Genomic DNA, 18,353 nt, shown 5'->3' on the forward strand with positions numbered 1-18,353 from the left:
GCATGGTGTCTTCCTTTTCTGCGACATTGCTCTTTTTATACCCTCCGTCCTGGATTGTTAATCGGCTCGTGTGACGTCGGGTGGGGAAAAGGATTAGAGACTATTAAAATATGGAATTGAACCTCTCGGAGTCCAACACCTGACCCCGGCTTGTGTGCTTCAACCGAAAGTGGGCGATGTATGGACGAGCGGTTAATGGAGAGAGATATATTTAATATATTATTATTATTATAATTAATGGTGTTCTTGAGGTAAGTGACAAGACTGCAGGATGGATGCGGTACAGCAGCTTCTCTCTCATCGTCCTGGTGTTTTTAAACCGCCGGCCTCGAAGGAAGCCGCGCGTGTTGACGTCACTCGCTCGCATGACGTCACACGGCACGTGCTGTCGTCGAGCGTACGTGATGACGTCCCTCGCTCGCATGACGTCACACGGCACGCGCTGTCGTCGAGCGTACGTGATGACGTCCCTCGCTCGCATGACGTCACACGGCACGCGCTGTCGTCGAGCGTACGTGATGACGTTTGCACATGCGTGGAGTCTCGGTTGGTGTTCGGTGAATCGTGGTTTTTTCGCTGCTGACGTCGGCCTCGGCCGCTTTTGCTCGTCCACGGAGAGAGTTCGTGGGCAACGATTTTGAGGGGGGACTGAGCGAAGCCGCCGAGGGCGGGAAACGCGGCGCGAACGTCTCTTCACTGCCTTGGTCTTCGTCCCTTCACCGGACGTGGCATTGTGCGATGGAAGGGTGAGGACATCGTCGAGAGTCGATTTGTTTTGTTTTGTTGAGTCAATGGGACATTGTGGAGAGTAAGAGGTGAAGGCCAGGACTTTGGTAATCGACTGTCGGGCATGAGGAGGGTCGTTTCATGTTGTGGGTTGGAGTTGTTCCTGGAGAGGAAGGGGGCGGGGAGGTTGGAGATTTCGTCTTTAGTTGTGGGGCGGGGAGGGATCGCTCCCTGAGTGAGTCGGGTGGATGGGGTCCGAATCACGACCGGAAGTGGGATGGGTGGATTGCGTCCTGTAGTGGCCTTGGGCAGTTGGGGGGAGGGAGGGGGGTGATTGGATCGAGCTTGGAAGGTGGAGGTAAAGGAGGGAAAGCCCTGCATCGGAGCAGGGTCATTGTTCAGGGAGGTGGGGACGTACCTCGATACAGTACATTTACTCCGCAGTTTGTGGGGGGAGGTGCTCGCACCATTCTCAAAGGGTGGGGGCTCGCACCATTCCCAAAGGGTGGGGGCTCGCACCATTCCCAAAGGGTGGGGGGCTCGCACCATTCCCAAAGGGTGGGGGCTCGCACCATTCCCAATGGGTGGGGGGCTCGCACCATTCCCAATGGGTGGGGGCTCGCACCATTCCCAAAGGGTGGGGGCTCGCACCACTCCCAAAGGATGGGGGGGCTCGCACAACTCCCAAAGGATGGGGGGGCTCGCATAACTCCAAAAGGATGGGGGGAGGGGCTCACACCACTCCCAAAGGATGGGGGGCTCGCACAACTCCAAAAGGATGGGGGGAGGGGCTCGCACCACTCCCAAAGGGTGGGGGGAGGGGCTCGCACAACTCCTAAAGGATGGGTGGAGGGGCTCGCACCACTCCCAAAGGATGGGGGGGCTCGCACAACTCCAAAAGGATGGGGGGAGGGGCTCGCACCACTCCCAAAGGGTGGAGGGAGGGGCTCGCACCACTCCCAAAGGGTGGAGGGAGGGGCTCGCACCACTCCTAAAGGATGGAGGAGAGGCTCGCACCACTCCCAAAGGATGGGGGGAGGGGCTCGCACCACTCAAGGGTGAGGGGGCCTCGCACCACTCACAAAGGGGGTGGGGAGCCTCGTAGGTGAATCGTTCTCAGAGGTTGGTGTCGGGGGAGTGTGAGCACATTACTCCCAAAGTTTGGGGGGGGAGCTGATCGCCCGTGGAGGTGAAGAGGTGGCAGATTTCTCCAAGAGAGGAGGAGGTGGTGGTGGTGGGTTGTCCTGAGTTGGTCAGGGATATCCTGAAGGCTCAACCTTTTGGGGCCACCTTTGGAATTGTGCATGTGGGACTGATGATTAAAAATACTCGCTCTTGAAGATGATAGTCTGGTTGCATAAAGCATTCTTAAGGAATGATATGAGTATTTACAAGTTAGGAGGAAAAGAGGTGGACGACGGTTTAGATGGGAGGATTGTGTGAGGAGGGATATCAGTAAGGTGGGAATGGTTGGAGAGTGGAGAGTTGGCTGAGGACAGAGGGAGGTGGAGGCGTATCGTGGCCGAGGCAGGGTAGAAGCTAGGTACCATTGGACCTCACCCCTTATCTAGGAAGCGGAAGAGGAGGTGAACCATTTCCTTAACTTTCCCCTCAAGGACATCCTTAATTTGAGGATCATTGCATATTCAAGTGTTCCTTAAAACTTTCCTCAAACTCAAGGGCGCACTCCCCAATCCTTAAACACCAACCTTTGAGTTTGCAAATGGGGCTCTTCATGGAAATTGGTCACGAAGAGGTCGATTATCACCATGCAAGACGTTGCGAACGTGTTTTCAGAGACCACCTCAACCCACGTGACGTCTACGATAATGTTACCCATCCTCAAAACACGTATTCAGGAATAACTAGAATTGTACCAAAGATCTTTAATCCCCAAGAGTCATTTCCACAACACTATGTTATAGATAATTTATTTATAAACTCCATCGAACTGACAATCCCACGGTATTTAACATGTAAAGGTGTGTCTTGTGCAGGTACTGCAGGTGCACACGAAGGAGTTAGTCCGTGCTGCTTGTGTCGTGCTCTTTTCATGGTGCGAACGTTTATTACTTCGTGTTCAGGTTATTTCAACACCAATTCAATTGACACTGATGGTGACCCCAGGAAAAATAAAGGCGAACTGCGTACGTAATAAGTAGATTGAACGGGCATGTTACTAGTTCCATAGAGAGGCGTGTGGGGCTTCGTTCGACTCGGAGGAGCCCCGGTTTACCATTTGGACCCAGGTGGTGTTACCCAAATCTCTGGATTCTTAGCAATTGTACATTATTTGTAGTTATAATGATTTAATTTAACGTAAAAAATCCTTCAACAACACACCTCGTACAACTATGCAATGTATCGTCTCTCTCGTGCTTCTCTTTCACGAAGGAATCACAGTGTAGCTCAATACAGAATCAGGGAAATCTTTCCTTAAGGATGAGGGAGTTTTTCTGCAACCGGGCCAATAGCTCGAAGGAATGGAAGGAAGACCAGCATCAAATTTACAACATACCTGGCAGAAAGCTCAGGTGTCTATTATCCATCCTTCAGCAGTACGAAGGCCACTTTTGAAAGCAGGACTTAAAGAATGTGCTGTAGAAAGAAAACCTCTGTTAAGAAAGGGGAACGAGACAAAAAGGCTAAAATATGCACAACACAGAAGTTTAACCATGGAACAATGGTCAAAGGTGCTTTGGACAGACACGTCAGACTTTGTCATTTGGATATAATCAAAGACGGTATGTGAGACGAAAAGGTGAAAATTATAAAGAGCCTTGGTTGAAGCTATCAAATAAGCATGGAGGAGGTTCAATTCAAGTTTGCAGCGCATATGCTTAAGTGGTGTTATAAAATTGCTGAAGATTGTTGGTACATTGATTCCAGCAGGAACGAGAAGGGTACTCGGTAGAGCGCATACCTCCGCCACGTTATGCCTGATCCACGAGAACATATCGGGCCCAATCAATACATTTTTGAAATATCATGCTATACAGCACTATATATCGTTTTTTTCCCATCTCTCAACGGTGAAGAATCACTTTAAAAATGAAATAATTCTCGTATCCGTATCCGGATTCGGATCTTCACCAGAGTCGAATCAATTCATCCTTGCCACACAGCAAGTTTCGGATTTGTCCGAATCCGTCCACAACTTTTTGAGATATCATGTACACAGACAGCCAGACAGACAGAAAGGGGTGAAAACATAACCACCTTCACCTTAAGTGGTGGAGGTAACAAATTGCAATTCACCAAACTAACCACAGAGGTACAAGACATTTTGGTCCAAACTTCATCTTCTAGCAAGATAATGATCCAAGACAATCAGCTAGAATAAATATATCTTCTTTGCAAAAGATAGAGAAATCTCGAGAAATCTAGAGAAATGCAAAAGATAGAAAGCCCCCTCAAAGCCCAGATCTCAATATCACTGAAGCTGTGTGGGATTATTTGGACAATGAAAAAGTAAAGTAAAATAAAATAAAAGAACCCCCAGCCAACCAAGATGATCTTTGGAAGGTCTTGAAGAAAGTGTGGAACACCATTCCACAAGAGCTCATAAGAAAATTATTAGAAAGTGTCTTGAGAAGAATTTCAATGGTTTTGAAGGTAAAGGGTCGACAAACTCCCTATTTGTTTCCATCAAGGTATATTGTTTAAAGAATTTGATTATTTGAATAACTGATGAAAAGAACCTTGCGGAGATCTTAAAAACAATCTCTGGAAATATTACTGCAAACGACGTTGGAAGCTTCACAACTCTGTCCATAAATCGCGATCTCCCTTCACCCCTCTCCCCCCTTTACCGAAATGGAGGTGGATACTCCGAGAGCTGGGAGAACTCCGTTCCACCTTCTGAAACCTGCATAGGGAGATAACCAATAAAATAAAATAAAAAAACACAAACACCAAAAATATGTTGACTGATGTGGAAAGTAACACATTCAGTTTTCTCTTCACTCTTTGTCGAACATTTAGTAGATGTTGCGTAAAGGATCACTTGGCACTTCGTTAGTGACACGTGACATTACTGATTACAACATAGTGAACATGCTTGCCTGTTTTGTGGTTTGCAGACCCCTGGAGAAGGATGCAGAAAAAGTGAAGACAAAGAAAAGCGATGAAGACCGTTCAAAGAGGATGGAATGCAGGTATTTATTGAGAGTAGGTATTTACCGACTCTCAATATTTATTTTTTAATCGAGTTTTGCTCTTCATTGAACCCACCATTAAACCAAGCTGTTGAACTCGACACACCTTTTATACCGAACTGTTGGACTCGACCTGCCTTCAAACCACGCTGTGAGATTTCGTCATCCTTTGAAAGAGCTCATCTGATGGTTTTGATTAGTCGAGGAGGCATTTAGCGAACACCACCGCGCTGTAAAAACGAGGTTCTCTCGATGATGGTATTGAGTGCACTCCTGAGTGATTAGGTACTGTTTGTGCTTGCATCCTCGAGGGGCCGACATGCACCATGTTACTGGTGTGTCTGATTATTATTATCCTCGCTTGCTTTACCCCAGTGATGGTGCGGAAGAGGTAGCGGGTGAAATGAAGAAATATTCTGATGTCAAAGAAGAAGGTAAAGGTCTATCGTTGATGTAAAGTGATTTTTCTATTGTATTCATCTTCTTGTCTCTCATTATCAATGCGTTCGAAATGATATTTCAAATGACAAAGCAGACTTGGATGCAGAAATATCAAGAAGTTGTTTGAAATTGCTCTTTTAATTGTCTTAACTATGCACCTGGGAGTCACTTCGGCTACCCCTCTCAATTGAACATATGTCACTTCGGACACGGCAAAAACTTAAAAACTTCAAACCTCAAAACTTCAAACCTCATAACTTTGTCCTTTACTGAGAGCTGATTAGAATGAGCATGCTACACTGGTTGCCGAGGTGTGTGTGTGTGTGTGTGTGTGTGTGTGTGTGTGTGTGTGTGTGTGTGTGTGTGTGTGTGTGTGTGTGTGTGTGTGTGTGTGTGTGTGTGTGCGCGTGTGTGCGTGTGTGCGCGCGCGCGTGTGCGTGTGCGTGTGTGCGCGTGTGTGCGCGTGTGTGTGTGCGTGCGTGCGCGCGCGTGCGTGCGCGCGTGCGTGCATGCATCCGGAACGAGCCATGTTGCATGCAAACGCATCTACCGAGCCTTGCAGGCGAATGCGTCCAGAATGAACTGAGCCGTGCTGTGCGTGAATACGGCTGGAATGAGCCGTGCTGTGCGTCAATGTGCCGAACGGCGCCATGCTGTGTATGAATGCATCCAGAACGAGCTGTACTGTACATGAATATGGCTGGAATGAACTGTGCTTTGCGTCAATGTGTCCGAACCGAGCCATGCTGTGCGTCAATGTGTCCGAACCGAGCTGTGCTGTGTATGAATACGTCCAGAACGAGCTGAGCCTTGCTGTGTATGAATACGTCCAGAACGAGCTGAGCCTTGCTGTGTATGAATGCGTCCAGAACGAGCTGAGCCTTGCTGTGTATGAATGTATCCAGAACGAGCTGAGCCTTGCTGTGTATGAATGTATCCAGAACGAGCTGAGCCTTGCTGTGTATGAATGCGTCCAGAACGAGCTGAGCCTTGCTGTGTATGATTGCGTCCAGAACGAGTTGAGCCTTGCTGTGTATGAATGCGTCCAGAACGAGCCGAACTGTGCGTGAATATGGCTGGAATGAGCCGTGCTGTGCGTCAGTGTCCGAACCGAGCCTTGCTGTGTATGAATGCGTCCAGAACGAGCCGAGCCGTGCTGTGCGTGATTACGTCTGTAACGAGCCGTGCTGTGCGGCAATGTGTCCGAACCGAGCTGTGCTGCGCGTGACTGCGGAGGTCTTCACGTGATATCGATTTCTATATTTACCGATTAAAGTATCTCCATGTGATAATCGCCTGACATGACCAATCATTATTTTGAATTACATTTGTTGACTATTGGGGCTCAAAGCCAACAGAAGAACTTATTTATGAGAATTTTTGTTTTTTTGCTGAATTGTTTGCAGAGAACCGTGATGTCCACAAGGATGATGTCGAAGTGAAGGGGCAGGTTTTGCCATTACCCGATGCCCAACCAGACAAGAACCTTGCCATCGCAGCTCCCAAGAAGCATAAAAGACCGGCACATGCTGCCAGAGAGCAGGTGTGTTTGTTGTTTTTCCTGTAAAACATGACACCTTGCCTGTTCTATCTAATTTTATACCTTGCTCTTTCTCCAGCACAATCACAGATCCCGTCTTAATGGACTGGTTCATTTCACCCACAATTATGTTCTGGTGAATTCCCCTGGAGCTTTGGATAGGTTAATTACAACAGAATTGGCATATTTTTGGATTATACGCGGGCAAGCAGGCAGCCACACACATCTTGGCCGCCGCACATGCACGCAGACAAACACACACTCGCACGCACACCCACAAAGACACACCTGAGTGCACACTCGCTTCTTCATTATCGTATGATTCTACATCTTTCTTATTCTACAGGTTTTTACACCTCAGTCATCCTATAAAAATTTCCACCTTATGTATCCTTCAGCTTTCTACACCTTTGACATGCTATAGGATTCTATACCTTGTCTATCCTATATTTTGCTTCTCTGAAAGAATCCTATACATTGCCTATTCCATAGAATCGTGTTCATTGTCAAGCCTTCAAATCCTGCCTTTCCAATATTATTGAACAAAAATCTTTATTTTTATTACTTAATTGCTGGAAACTCTTCAGTTAAAATGCTAAATCTATCTGCACACGGTCACTGTTGTGCCTCAGCCATGAGTTGTTTTATTTAAGTGATGCCCACCCTTCATGTGTGTGCGTGCGTGCGTGCATGACTGACTGACTGCAGGACGGACGAAACGACTGCTACTGTTGGCTGTGCCATCGTGAAGGCCAGGTTCTGTGCTGCGAGTTGTGTCCACGGGTCTTCCACACCCGTTGCCTCCGCCTACCCGCCGAGCCCGAGGGAGACTGGTTCTGCCCAGAATGCGAGGTGAGCGTGGCAATGCAATTGCTGCCAATATCTGTGGTGAACGTTTGGCCGTGTGTAGTTAGATCTGTGCTTTATTTTGATGCAATGGGTTTAAATAAGATAGCAGTTGTTGAACTTGTGGCGTATCCCTCTCCAATTGCTGTGCCTTGCATTTTATCCTTTGTCGTACACCAGAAGGTGACAATGGCTGAGTGTGTGGAGACGCAGAGCAAGGCCATGGGTTTACTCACTGCTGACCATCTTTGCTACCTCCTGCGTCTTGCTCTGCAAAGAATGAAACACCCCGGGGTAAAAACGCCCTGATTTAAAATTTTTGATCCTGAACAACAACAAAAAAAGTTCATGTAGGTGCTTGTTGATGTATTACCTGTATTGCGTAAATAACAAGCGTACAGGAGCCGTAAAGGTAGGCACGTTGAAGCCATTAGTGTACTTTTTCCAGAATTATAAATGATGAACAAATCAACTTTTTATATGGGATCTTCATCGAAAGAAAGGGTTTAGGGAGGGAAAAGGGGGGTGTGGGGCGGTAGGGGCATATGGAGAGATATATATATATATATATATATATATATATATATATATATATATATATATATATATATATATATATATATATATATATATATATATAAAACTGCTCACTCGCTCAGGTGAGAACATGTTTGTTTAGTTTGGTTTGGTGGCGTGTCTCGTATTTCCGACACAATCGGTACTATCGTCACAGCCTTATGTCGTTCTTGACGAGGCCAAATGGACTTGTTTACCTTTGCTGTGCAGACCGAGCCTTTCCATCGGCCCGTTTCTCTGGAGCAACATCCGGATTACACCGAGCACGTTTTCCATCCCATGGACCTGGGCACTCTGGAACAGGTACAGCACGATCCACCTGCAGGTTCTTTTCACGTTCACCACAACACATTGCTGTGTCGCAGTTTTGTACTCATTGTGGATTGAGAATGAAATCCATGTGTTTTGTTCATCATTCCCAAGTGACTTGATTTGTGTTTACTTTGTTTTGTTTTGCGAAAATAGCAAAATGTGAATCGTTTTAAAATCCCATCTTTTAATATCGGTACAATATCACTCCACCAGTTGCGTCGTAGCGAACAAGACGTTGCACATGTCGTGCCGTAACGGGGAAACCTTCATTTGTTTGTAGAACGTCATGAAGAAGATGTATGGTTGTACCGAGGCCTTCGTGGCTGACACAAAGTGGATCTTGCACAACTGCATTATCTTCAATGGAGGTGAGACCAGGTATCGGCACAGTATGAGCAAATACATGCTAACGTGAGGAAAATGGGACGTGAAAAAGCCACTTTGCCCATCATGTTAGTAGTGTTGCACTCCCATCAACATTTTGCATAAAAATTGGTCCTTTTCCATGGGAGGAGTAGGAAATGGAGAAATAATCCAAGGGTGTGAAAAGGAACATCATAGGCCTTGTCATCAGGCTCACAGTTTTGAATTTATTCTGTGGGAAATGTAAGCGCTTGTTGCGGTAACGTGATGGGAGTAATATTTTTGAGTTATCCCGTTAGTGAATGTCCAGCATAAGACGACGGTATATATGTGGAAATGATTGAGCACGTATCGAGGAATGTATTAGGAGCTGATAATCGTGAACTCCCATCTCCCTTCGTATGTGGTGACACCCCCACTCTTCCCCCCCTCCACTTCTTGACCCCTTAAATGATTCCTTTGTTATCTGTCTGTGTGTGCTTCCGATAACGAAATACCGACACCCGCTTCCTTGAGGACGGGTGGTTCCCATCCGTATGTCAGGGAGACGTTCCATGGGTGTGTGCTGAGTGTAGGAGTCATTGTACATCATGACATTGGTGGGTGTGTCAACACAAGTTGGTTCGCATGGAGAACCAATCAGCTCATGGTTGCGAGTTCAATATGGCCCACGGAGTTAAGACCACCGAGGAGTTGGCGTTTGGACCGGGTCTGGAACAAACGTGTTGAATAGCGTTGGCTGTGAGCGGGTCCCCGAAGGAGCAGAATACAGAAGCTTGAAGGAGCTTGGGCAGAAGGGCATGATCGAGCCCTACAAAGAAGTCTGACATGGGTCCGACAGGAGGCATCCCTCTCTGCCACTTGTCCCCAACACACGCCAACATTCAGAATGCCACTCCCCTGAAAGGACCAAGGGACCTCACGCAAGCCATTGCACAGGAGGAGGAGAAAGGTTCCACATTTATGTCTTGTCCTTCTCCATCTGTCCTGACTATCAGTCACCTACCTGGATAAGGTAGGTCACGCGTTAAGTGAAATGAGATATCGTAGGCGCGTGGGTTTATAACTGAATAGTGTTTAACCTTTCTACTGTCATGCGTGTCTCTTTTCCATTGTTCTCCTGACCTTTCATTATTTATGTATTAAAACCTGTTCTCACCATTTGTGAGTTGGTTGTGCGTGGTTCGTTCATTTGTCATCACCACTCCGACGCGCATTTAACGCGTAACCATTGGAAGTTTGGCGCCAACCTCGTTAGGAGGTCATCTTAAACCTACAGCCGTGTCGTCTTGGGTTCAATCGCTCGGCCCATCTATTTGATGGGCGACCAGTTGGAGTGATAGTTTCTCATTAGAGTTCTCTTTACATCGAAAGCTGAAGCAAAGACTTTGGGCTTTTCCGGTGGATGATGTATAGTCTATTTTCGACGGTCCTTTGCTAAATTGGGGGATCGTGCATGTGGCAGACGTGACTAGGCGACCAACTGTAGTCTACCTTGGTTCGGCGGGATTCGGTTCAGGACACTGGTCCAAGTCCGGCGATTCTTACTCGCTGATTAAATCTTAACCATGAAGCATGCTCTGACCTCACCTTTTTATGCAGGTTGCCAGGTGAGCAGATAGATTTCCCCCTCCCTGAAGATGATTAATGAGCCAGCTGTGTTTTCACCAACAATGGCACACTTTTTCTCTTGAGACTAACTTGCTTTTGAAAATCAAAATGCTTCATGTTGCTCCAGCCCAATCTTAACCCACAATCTCTGGGATGCCAGACTAGGACCCTCATCCCAGGGCCACCACAATTCTTTCATTCCTCGCTACCATATCTTTCTAAATAATTGGATGGATAAATATTGGCGGACGTTTGTGGCAGTGTAGACAAGGCAAAATATTCACACCTTTTAATCTGATGCTGGTAAGGGGACTGGAGAAACAGGTTTTTCCAAATAAAACGTTGTTGTTGCTGGTTTCCTGTTTGGGAAAAAAAAAGAGAAGAAGGAAAGTCCCGGGATGAGGGGCAAAGAGTAAAGGACAAAGCTTGATTGTAGTTCCCTTGGCATTGAGACTCGTTTCGTAGGACATGCATCACATGACACTATTTGAACATGTCTCTGCATGTGTGAACGTTCTGTGCTCGTGTGCGTCTGTCTGTCTGGTGTGTACCTTTCAGGCTCGCCTGAACGTGCCCAACCAGCCTTCATAAAAAATTTTTGTCTGATTTAATCAAAAGTTCATTTTGTACCTCAAATGTGCATTCTGTCCAACTCTGAGATGATCGACTGTAATCTATATTCTATATTGTACATTCAAACTTGTTAAAATAATAATAATACGTCACACATGCAGCTTTGCACTACAGTTAATGAGCTTTATAAATTGTACATTTAATTTACAATGCCAAATTGTATGTATATATATATATATTAGCATTGTACATCAAAAGTGCAATTTTGAAAATCACTTTTTAAAATTTTATATGAATTTTTAATCTGCAAAATGTCAAAAGGGTTTGCCAAAACAACTAAAATGTGAACCACTCTCCATTCATTCATGTTTCGCCACACCTGTTCCTGAAGCATGGGTGTTGGTGAGTGTGAGTTCTCAAATCTATTGTAATATACTGTGTATGTATATATATACACACACACACCCTGGCAAGGCTTTTCATTGTTCAATGCTCTGTCTTGTTTGCTTGTTTGTTTGTTTTATATTGAGGGAGGAGGGGAAAAGGGGGAGCAAAGTATGGAGGATGGGATGATGATGATTGCCTGACATGTTATGGAAAAGTTAAAAATACGACGGAATTGTGGCGAAATGAAGAAAAGAAATAAATAAAAACCTAACTTATTAATTTTTGAATTGTGTGTGTTGTTCACCTCTTGCGTTCTCCCCGAACACTCATCGTTGTATTTGACTTGATTTCTTCACCTTGAAAGAAAGGAACCACATGGATACGTTTGTGATCGCTCCAATGAACCATTGTCTTTGCCAGCCGGGCTGATGCTTCTGTTCTCTTCGTCTTGTATGAGATCACCTCATCAGCAACAAGCATTATCCTCAATTATGATGCAACCATAATTATTTTCCCAAAAAGTCCTCATTAAATCTAATTGAAATGATGCGTGTTGTTCTGTTTGTTTTTCCCATTTGAACCAATGGGTAACGATGCTGGAAACCCTTGGAAAATATGCTGGGGAAATAATGGCCTTGTAATTCATGTGAAAGTGCATTGAAGTATACCCATGTATTTCAACCTGCATGTGACTTGCGTCCAATTGAACTCTTCCATGAGCCTTGTACTCGTGTAAGTACAAAAAAACAATCAAACTAATTTATAAATAGCACACGTACCCGCTTGGCAGTTTGGTTTTAATTACAAGATGTTTTCAAGCCCTAATATTGTGGTCAAGTTATTGATTTATTTATTTATTTATTTATTTTTCCCCCTGGTACATCACATTCGCAGACCTTGCATATAAGGGGTTTACAATTTTGTCTCGTTTATTCTATTCTTTTTTGAGTGCTGTTCCATTTCCTCCTAATACCTCCGATCATTGAGGACTATAACATGGTGTCAGAGAGTCTGTGGCGTGTAAGTTGCCTTCCTCTGCATTATGATGGGAAATGCTGTTACACCTGAGATCGAATTGCACACCCTTTATTATACATGGGATTTGTACACAGCAGGAGGTCATTTGGCCTATCTTGCCTATATTTCACCCACACACCGGCGTGTGTGCGTGCGCATGAGCGCACGTGAGTCAGTCGGTCAGTCAGTTGGACCTTGTGGGTGTCATACGAACCCATTTAAGCAATCAATTTGGGGAACACATGTAATATGTAACGATTTTTTTTGTATTTGACTCCCTGTTCATGCTCTCGGGGTTGTGGACTTGGGGTCACAGTGGTCAAAACAGGAAAATAATTTTTAACTCAAAATTTGATATTGGGCCATTCTTGGTGGAACCTTTTGCAATCTTTCAACCTTGCTTTTGGTGGGAAGCGTGGCGATTTGCAATGGCGCCATCAACTTCACTCTCGTATTATGTTGTAATGACTAACACGAGCATTCGAACATTTTTCAGAAAAGGCAAAAGACTTTTTAAAATATCAAAACAAAATGCAGAAGTCTTCTGGTGTCCTGTGGTTACCATGTAACCTATCAGAGATATCTAATTCTGCTGCACTTGGATAACTGAGAACCTGCTGAGATATGAGGACCTTGAGGGTGAGAGTTGATAGTTGCATGGAAAACTAGAAGGGCACTCGGTAGAGCGCATACCTCTGCCGTGCAAAGCCTGATCCAATAGAACATATCAGGCCCAATTCATTTTTGAAATATCGTTTTTAGCCGAATCTCTCAATGGTGAAGAAGCACATTTTAAATTAAATAATTCCCATATCCAGATTGGGATCTTCACTAAAATCGAATTGATTTGTCCTTGCCACACACCCAACCTGTCCACCAAGTTTCGTCCGAATCCGTCCACAACTTTTTGAGATATCCTGCACACAGAAACAGACAAACATGGGTGAAAACATAACCTCCTTCCACCTTCTGTGGCTGAGATAATATCCTGTTAGTTGTAAGTGTGTGTTTTTTGGAATGGATGGTGGGGTACCAGCAGACTATGTTCTCACCTGGCCCATGATTGACAGCAGTTCGTTAATCCCATCGAAAGCCAAACGATCCTCTTTATATAAATCCTTTGGATTTCCAGCTCAGCATTCTCTTGCCCTCTCGTATTTCCCCACATGCAGACGCATCAACTGAGGCATTTGTACAATTACTTAGGTATTGAATGATTCCTCGAGTGTCGGCCATGAGGTGTTATTCGTGTATGCTGGTTTGTGTCGCAAACACTTGGCTTTTGTGGTTCCATTATAGACATATCTTTCAATTAGGTTTTGTGCAACGTTAACCTACAATATGTTCAGATACACAAACTCTGCTGGCCCCTTTGTTTTGCAGCAAACCACAAGCTGACAGCCATTGCCAAATCCATTATCAAAGTTTGTGAACATGAGGTAAGAGAATGCTTTGGCTCTGTGTTTGTTTACTGTCTCCCTCTAACCTTTGTACATTGTACACGTTTCCCAAGGCCCCGTGAAACTCTCAAAAGTGTTTAGCTTTTAAAATGCATTTCAAACGTTAGAAAGTATTTCATCGAAGAACAAGACCTGTGAATGTTGAACAAGGGTCTTGCTGCTTCTATTTGATCAAAATGTAATTGAAGGCTTCCGAATGTTGTGTGACTTGTTTCTGAAGCATCTCCATATGCCATGATTAGCATTTTGTGATTTTGTGTTTTTGGTGGTCATCGTGGTGCTGGTGGTGGAGGAGGTGAAGCAGAAATAAAAATTCTCAATTTCACATCTATCTGAACACACTGTTCAATTTCACATCAACCTGTACACAATATTCAATTTTCTCAGACGATAAATGTCAAGAAACAATTGGTGCATCAGCTGGGGGGGTCCTCGTGTGCAAAAAATGTACCCTAAGTTACCAACTGGAATTTTGAAGTTGATCACTTCTCTTAACAGAAAAACTTAGTTACCATTTCCATAACCCAGCAATAAGTGTGAAAATGGTGCTTCTTTTGGGGGTTCCGACGGAAATTGTCGGGCTGATTATTAAGGGTCGTGGAAATGAAAACCACTGTTACTTTGCAGTCTTAAATACCTTAGAAACACAAACTACCCCTCAGTGTCGGTCTTGAGACCCTCTTTCTTATGATATGCAAATTAGGTTCATTGGTTCAAGAATCAGGTCACGAGAGGTCAAAAGGTCACGAAAATTTGGGTCAAGTGAAAATCTGACCTATCTCTGAAACATGCCCAACAGAACATCCTGCATCCATATTTTACCCTCTCTGAAGGTCTATCCCATCACCATAGGTGCCAAGGAACACAATCATATGAATAAAGTGAAATTTGTTGCAATAAAATGAAAACGACACAGAATGGAAAGCGGTCGACTTTCAATCTGATCACTTTTTGGTCACCGCTTAAACGAAAACGAACAATGGGACGTTTCAAAGCGGTTGGAGCAGACCTTGCGTTGGAACAGACTATCAACAGAGTCCAGAAAAGTGCATCAGGAATAATTGGTAGTTCAAGAAAGAAGAAGTTTGTTGCAAAGTGGGAACTGATACATCATGAGATGCTTGCCATCACAAACCTTCACAGAGAACTTGCTGGTAGAGGTATTTCCTCCTATGAGTTAGAAGTCAACAAGTCATTCAGCAAAGCAGCAACCGAGTTTGAGGAGGCCAACATTCAAGCTATATTAAATGTCATAGAGAAGAATGAGAATCCCTTCCTCACTCCCCCAAAAGAGAAAATGCTCCACAATATCTTAACCAAGGAAGTCATGTCAGAAGATATCAGAGAACAGCTGCTCAATGTGGAGCGAATCGGCAACGATACCTACGAGAAACTTCGTAGAGAAAGGTACGTAGAGAAGACCGTTCGACTGTCACACGATTCATCGCACCAACCTTAAAATCTTCGCTGCAATCCACAAGAATTCATTCCCACACAAAGGAAAAGCAAAACTCAGCAAGTGGGGAAGATGCTCAAATGAAACGTACACGAGAGATTGCAAAGAAACGAGGACGGACTATGGAGGAACTCCTGCAGTACGATGTGTGTACAACGTCTCCTCTCTTTGATGACGAAGGCCTAATGACCAAGCCAATTAAAAGTGAAATTGTCCATGAACTTGAAGCTCATCTCAGCGACCAGGACCCAAGAACACTGAGACCTGATGACTCAATGGGAACATGCTGTATAGTTGATGTGTTGGCAAACATTCGCAAGATCCAAACAGAGTTCAAAAATTTTGGTGACTTCTGTGACGCCTTTCTAAGCTATGTTGCCTCCACAGCAAAGGGTGCCTCGAGAATTGATTTTGTGTTTGATTCCTACATGGGAACGTCTTTGAAGGATTCTGAGCAGCAAAGGCGAGAGAAGAAGTCACCCAGAGAACTGCATGATGTGTCCAGGAAAACCCCTCTCCCTCGAGAAATGGACAGGTTTTGGCAACAGTGTCAACAACAACAGTGTCAACAAAGCAAAATTTGAATCCCTCATTCATGCAGAGGCGCTGGTACAGAATTGGAGTGCTCCTACGTTGGAGATTATAGTCAGTCATTTCTGTGGACCAGACAGCATCGTCGTTTCGTGTTGGTCCATGACATCGAGACCTGTAGAGGTTCCACAACTCAAGTGTAATGTAGAAGAGGCTGACATGAGGATTATACTACATGCAATGCATGCTGTTAATCAAGGTAAAAATCGTATCATAGTCCTATCGTCAGACACGGATGTGTTCATTTTGCTGATGTTCTACTGGAGCGAGCTGAATGCGAACGGCCTCAAAGAGCTATGGGTGAAGGGGTTGGTGACTCGACAAGATACATTCCGATACATATCCTTTCAAAGAGGATCGGACAAAGTTTGTGTCAGGTTTTGCCCGCTGTCCACACACTAACTGGGTGTGACTACAAAAGTAAAGTTGGAACCAAGCATGCTGCTCTAATAGCCAATCCAGAGATGTACTTAAAGGACTTTGTGGTGGCGACAGGTAACCTGGATACAGTAATTGATAAAGTAGAAGCCTATCTGACACATGTCCTTAAGAAAGCAACAACGATGAAAACCATGAACCAGTTCCGAAGCCACAGGAATCATTATGCCAAGCGGTCATGTTTGGATGACCTGCCACCCACAAGTCATGCCATTCGGTTGCACATTTTGAGAGCCTACTTTGCTACAAAAGAGATGGTGTCCCTCCTCTCATCATGCGAACCCTCTCATCAAGACAATTTGGTTTCGAATTTATCGATGATCTTCTGGTCCCAAGCAGGGGGAACAATCCAATTCCTGAAGACATTGCAATCCACTGCACATGTCAAAAGTGTGGAATTCAGAGATGTCCTTGCTGCAGTTGTAACAATCCCTGTTGTACATTTTGCACTTGTCAAAGTGACTCGGAAAAGTCAGGATGTCAAAATGTATTTGGTGTCGTCAGAAAGTGAGTGACTGACTCATAAGTTTATACGCATTTCCAATCCAGAACCACATTCCACCAGTTGGTATGTGTTTACTTACTATGTTGGAGTGGCAGTTTTTGTTTATTGTTTCGGCCCTATGGTGGTCATTAAGTATATTCCATTCATATCTGTATTTTTTGTATCTATTCCAAAAATTGACCCCAATAGAGGACAAAAATATGGATCTGGCATGTGCTGTTGGGCATTTTCCACAGAAATTTTCACTTGACCCCAATTTCTGTGACCTTTTGACCTCTAATGACCTAATTATTGACCCAATCTCCATAAAGGTAATATCATATGGAAGGGTATTCTAAGGCAAACCATTTTAAGGGTTAATTTATCTATCTAGGGTGAACGGGCGTGACATAATAACCATTTAAGTTCCCAACAGGAAATTGTTCAAGCGGTGGCCAAAAAGTGATCAGATTGAAAGTCGACTCTTTCCATTCTGTGCTGTTTTCATTTTATTGCAACAAATTCCACTTTATTCATATGATTGTGTTCCTTGGCACCTATGGTGATGGGATAGACCTTCAGAGAGGGTAAAATATGGATGCGGGATGTTCTGTTGGACAAGTTTCAGAGATAGGTCAGATTTTCACTTGACCCAAATTTGTGACCTTTTGACCTCTCGTGACCTGATTCTTGAACCAATGAACCTAATTTGCATATCATATGAAAGAGGGTCTCATGACGGACATTTTGAGGGGTAGTTTGTGTTTTTAGGATGTAAGACTGCAAAGTAGCAGTGGTTTTCATTTCCACTACCCCTAATAATTGGCCCTACAATTTCCGTTGGAACCCCCAAAAAGAGGCACCATTTTCGCACTTATTGCCGGGTTATGGAAATGGTAACCAAGTTTTTCTGTTAAGGGAAGTGATCAACTTCAAAATTCCAGTTGGTAACTTAGGGTACATTTTTTTTGCACATGAGGACCCCCCTAGCTGATGCACTAAATACCATCATACGTGGAAGTGTACCGCATTGTCATGGAGAAGCTGCTGTCCAGAGAGATGTTTCCATCATTAAGGAAGTAGAGATATAAAATGGGTCGCAGAGAACTGTGCTAATCAGAGGAGTTATAATGAAGTACATCAGCAGTGTTGGACAAAGTGGTGATTACAATCATCTGATGAATGCCAGCAGTGTCACCTCCAAGTAATAATTGCATATGGATGAGTTGAAGAAGAAGAAGCAGGCATATGATGAAATTGAGGAGCCAAAACTTGATGCATTAAAGAAATGAATCTCTTGTGTCGATACCTGACGACAACTCTCCCATAACAGCCCAAATTACTCACTTTTTTCCTCCATTGCTGAATCCAGAAC

General features: G+C 44.5%; 1 protein-coding gene across 2 annotated transcripts in view; it reads left to right on the forward strand.

Moving 5' to 3' along the window:
• Positions 1-498: 498 nt before the first annotated feature.
• LOC147013216 (MYND-type zinc finger-containing chromatin reader ZMYND8-like) overlaps positions 499-18,353 on the forward strand; it is a 69,421-nt gene continuing 51,566 nt past the window's right edge. Inside the window, exons 1-9 of one of the 2 annotated variants that reach the window (XM_085854855.1) lie at positions 499-746; positions 4,809-4,883; positions 5,259-5,317; positions 6,731-6,867; positions 7,573-7,716; positions 7,891-8,004; positions 8,497-8,589; positions 8,879-8,966; positions 13,933-13,988. In XM_085854855.1, coding sequence (XP_085710981.1) covers positions 739-746; positions 4,809-4,883; positions 5,259-5,317; positions 6,731-6,867; positions 7,573-7,716; positions 7,891-8,004; positions 8,497-8,589; positions 8,879-8,966; positions 13,933-13,988 — 774 coding nt within the window. In that variant the 5' untranslated portion in view covers positions 499-738. The remainder of the gene's footprint in view (positions 747-4,808; positions 4,884-5,258; positions 5,318-6,730; positions 6,868-7,572; positions 7,717-7,890; positions 8,005-8,496; positions 8,590-8,878; positions 8,967-13,932; positions 13,989-18,353) is intronic. The other variant, XM_085854856.1, reaches the window with a different exon arrangement.

This window comes from Eptatretus burgeri, chromosome 14 (assembly GCF_056783735.1).
Source record: "Eptatretus burgeri isolate ZD-2024b chromosome 14, Ebu_testis_v1, whole genome shotgun sequence".
Classification (NCBI taxonomy): Eukaryota; Metazoa; Chordata; class Myxini; order Myxiniformes; family Myxinidae; genus Eptatretus; species Eptatretus burgeri.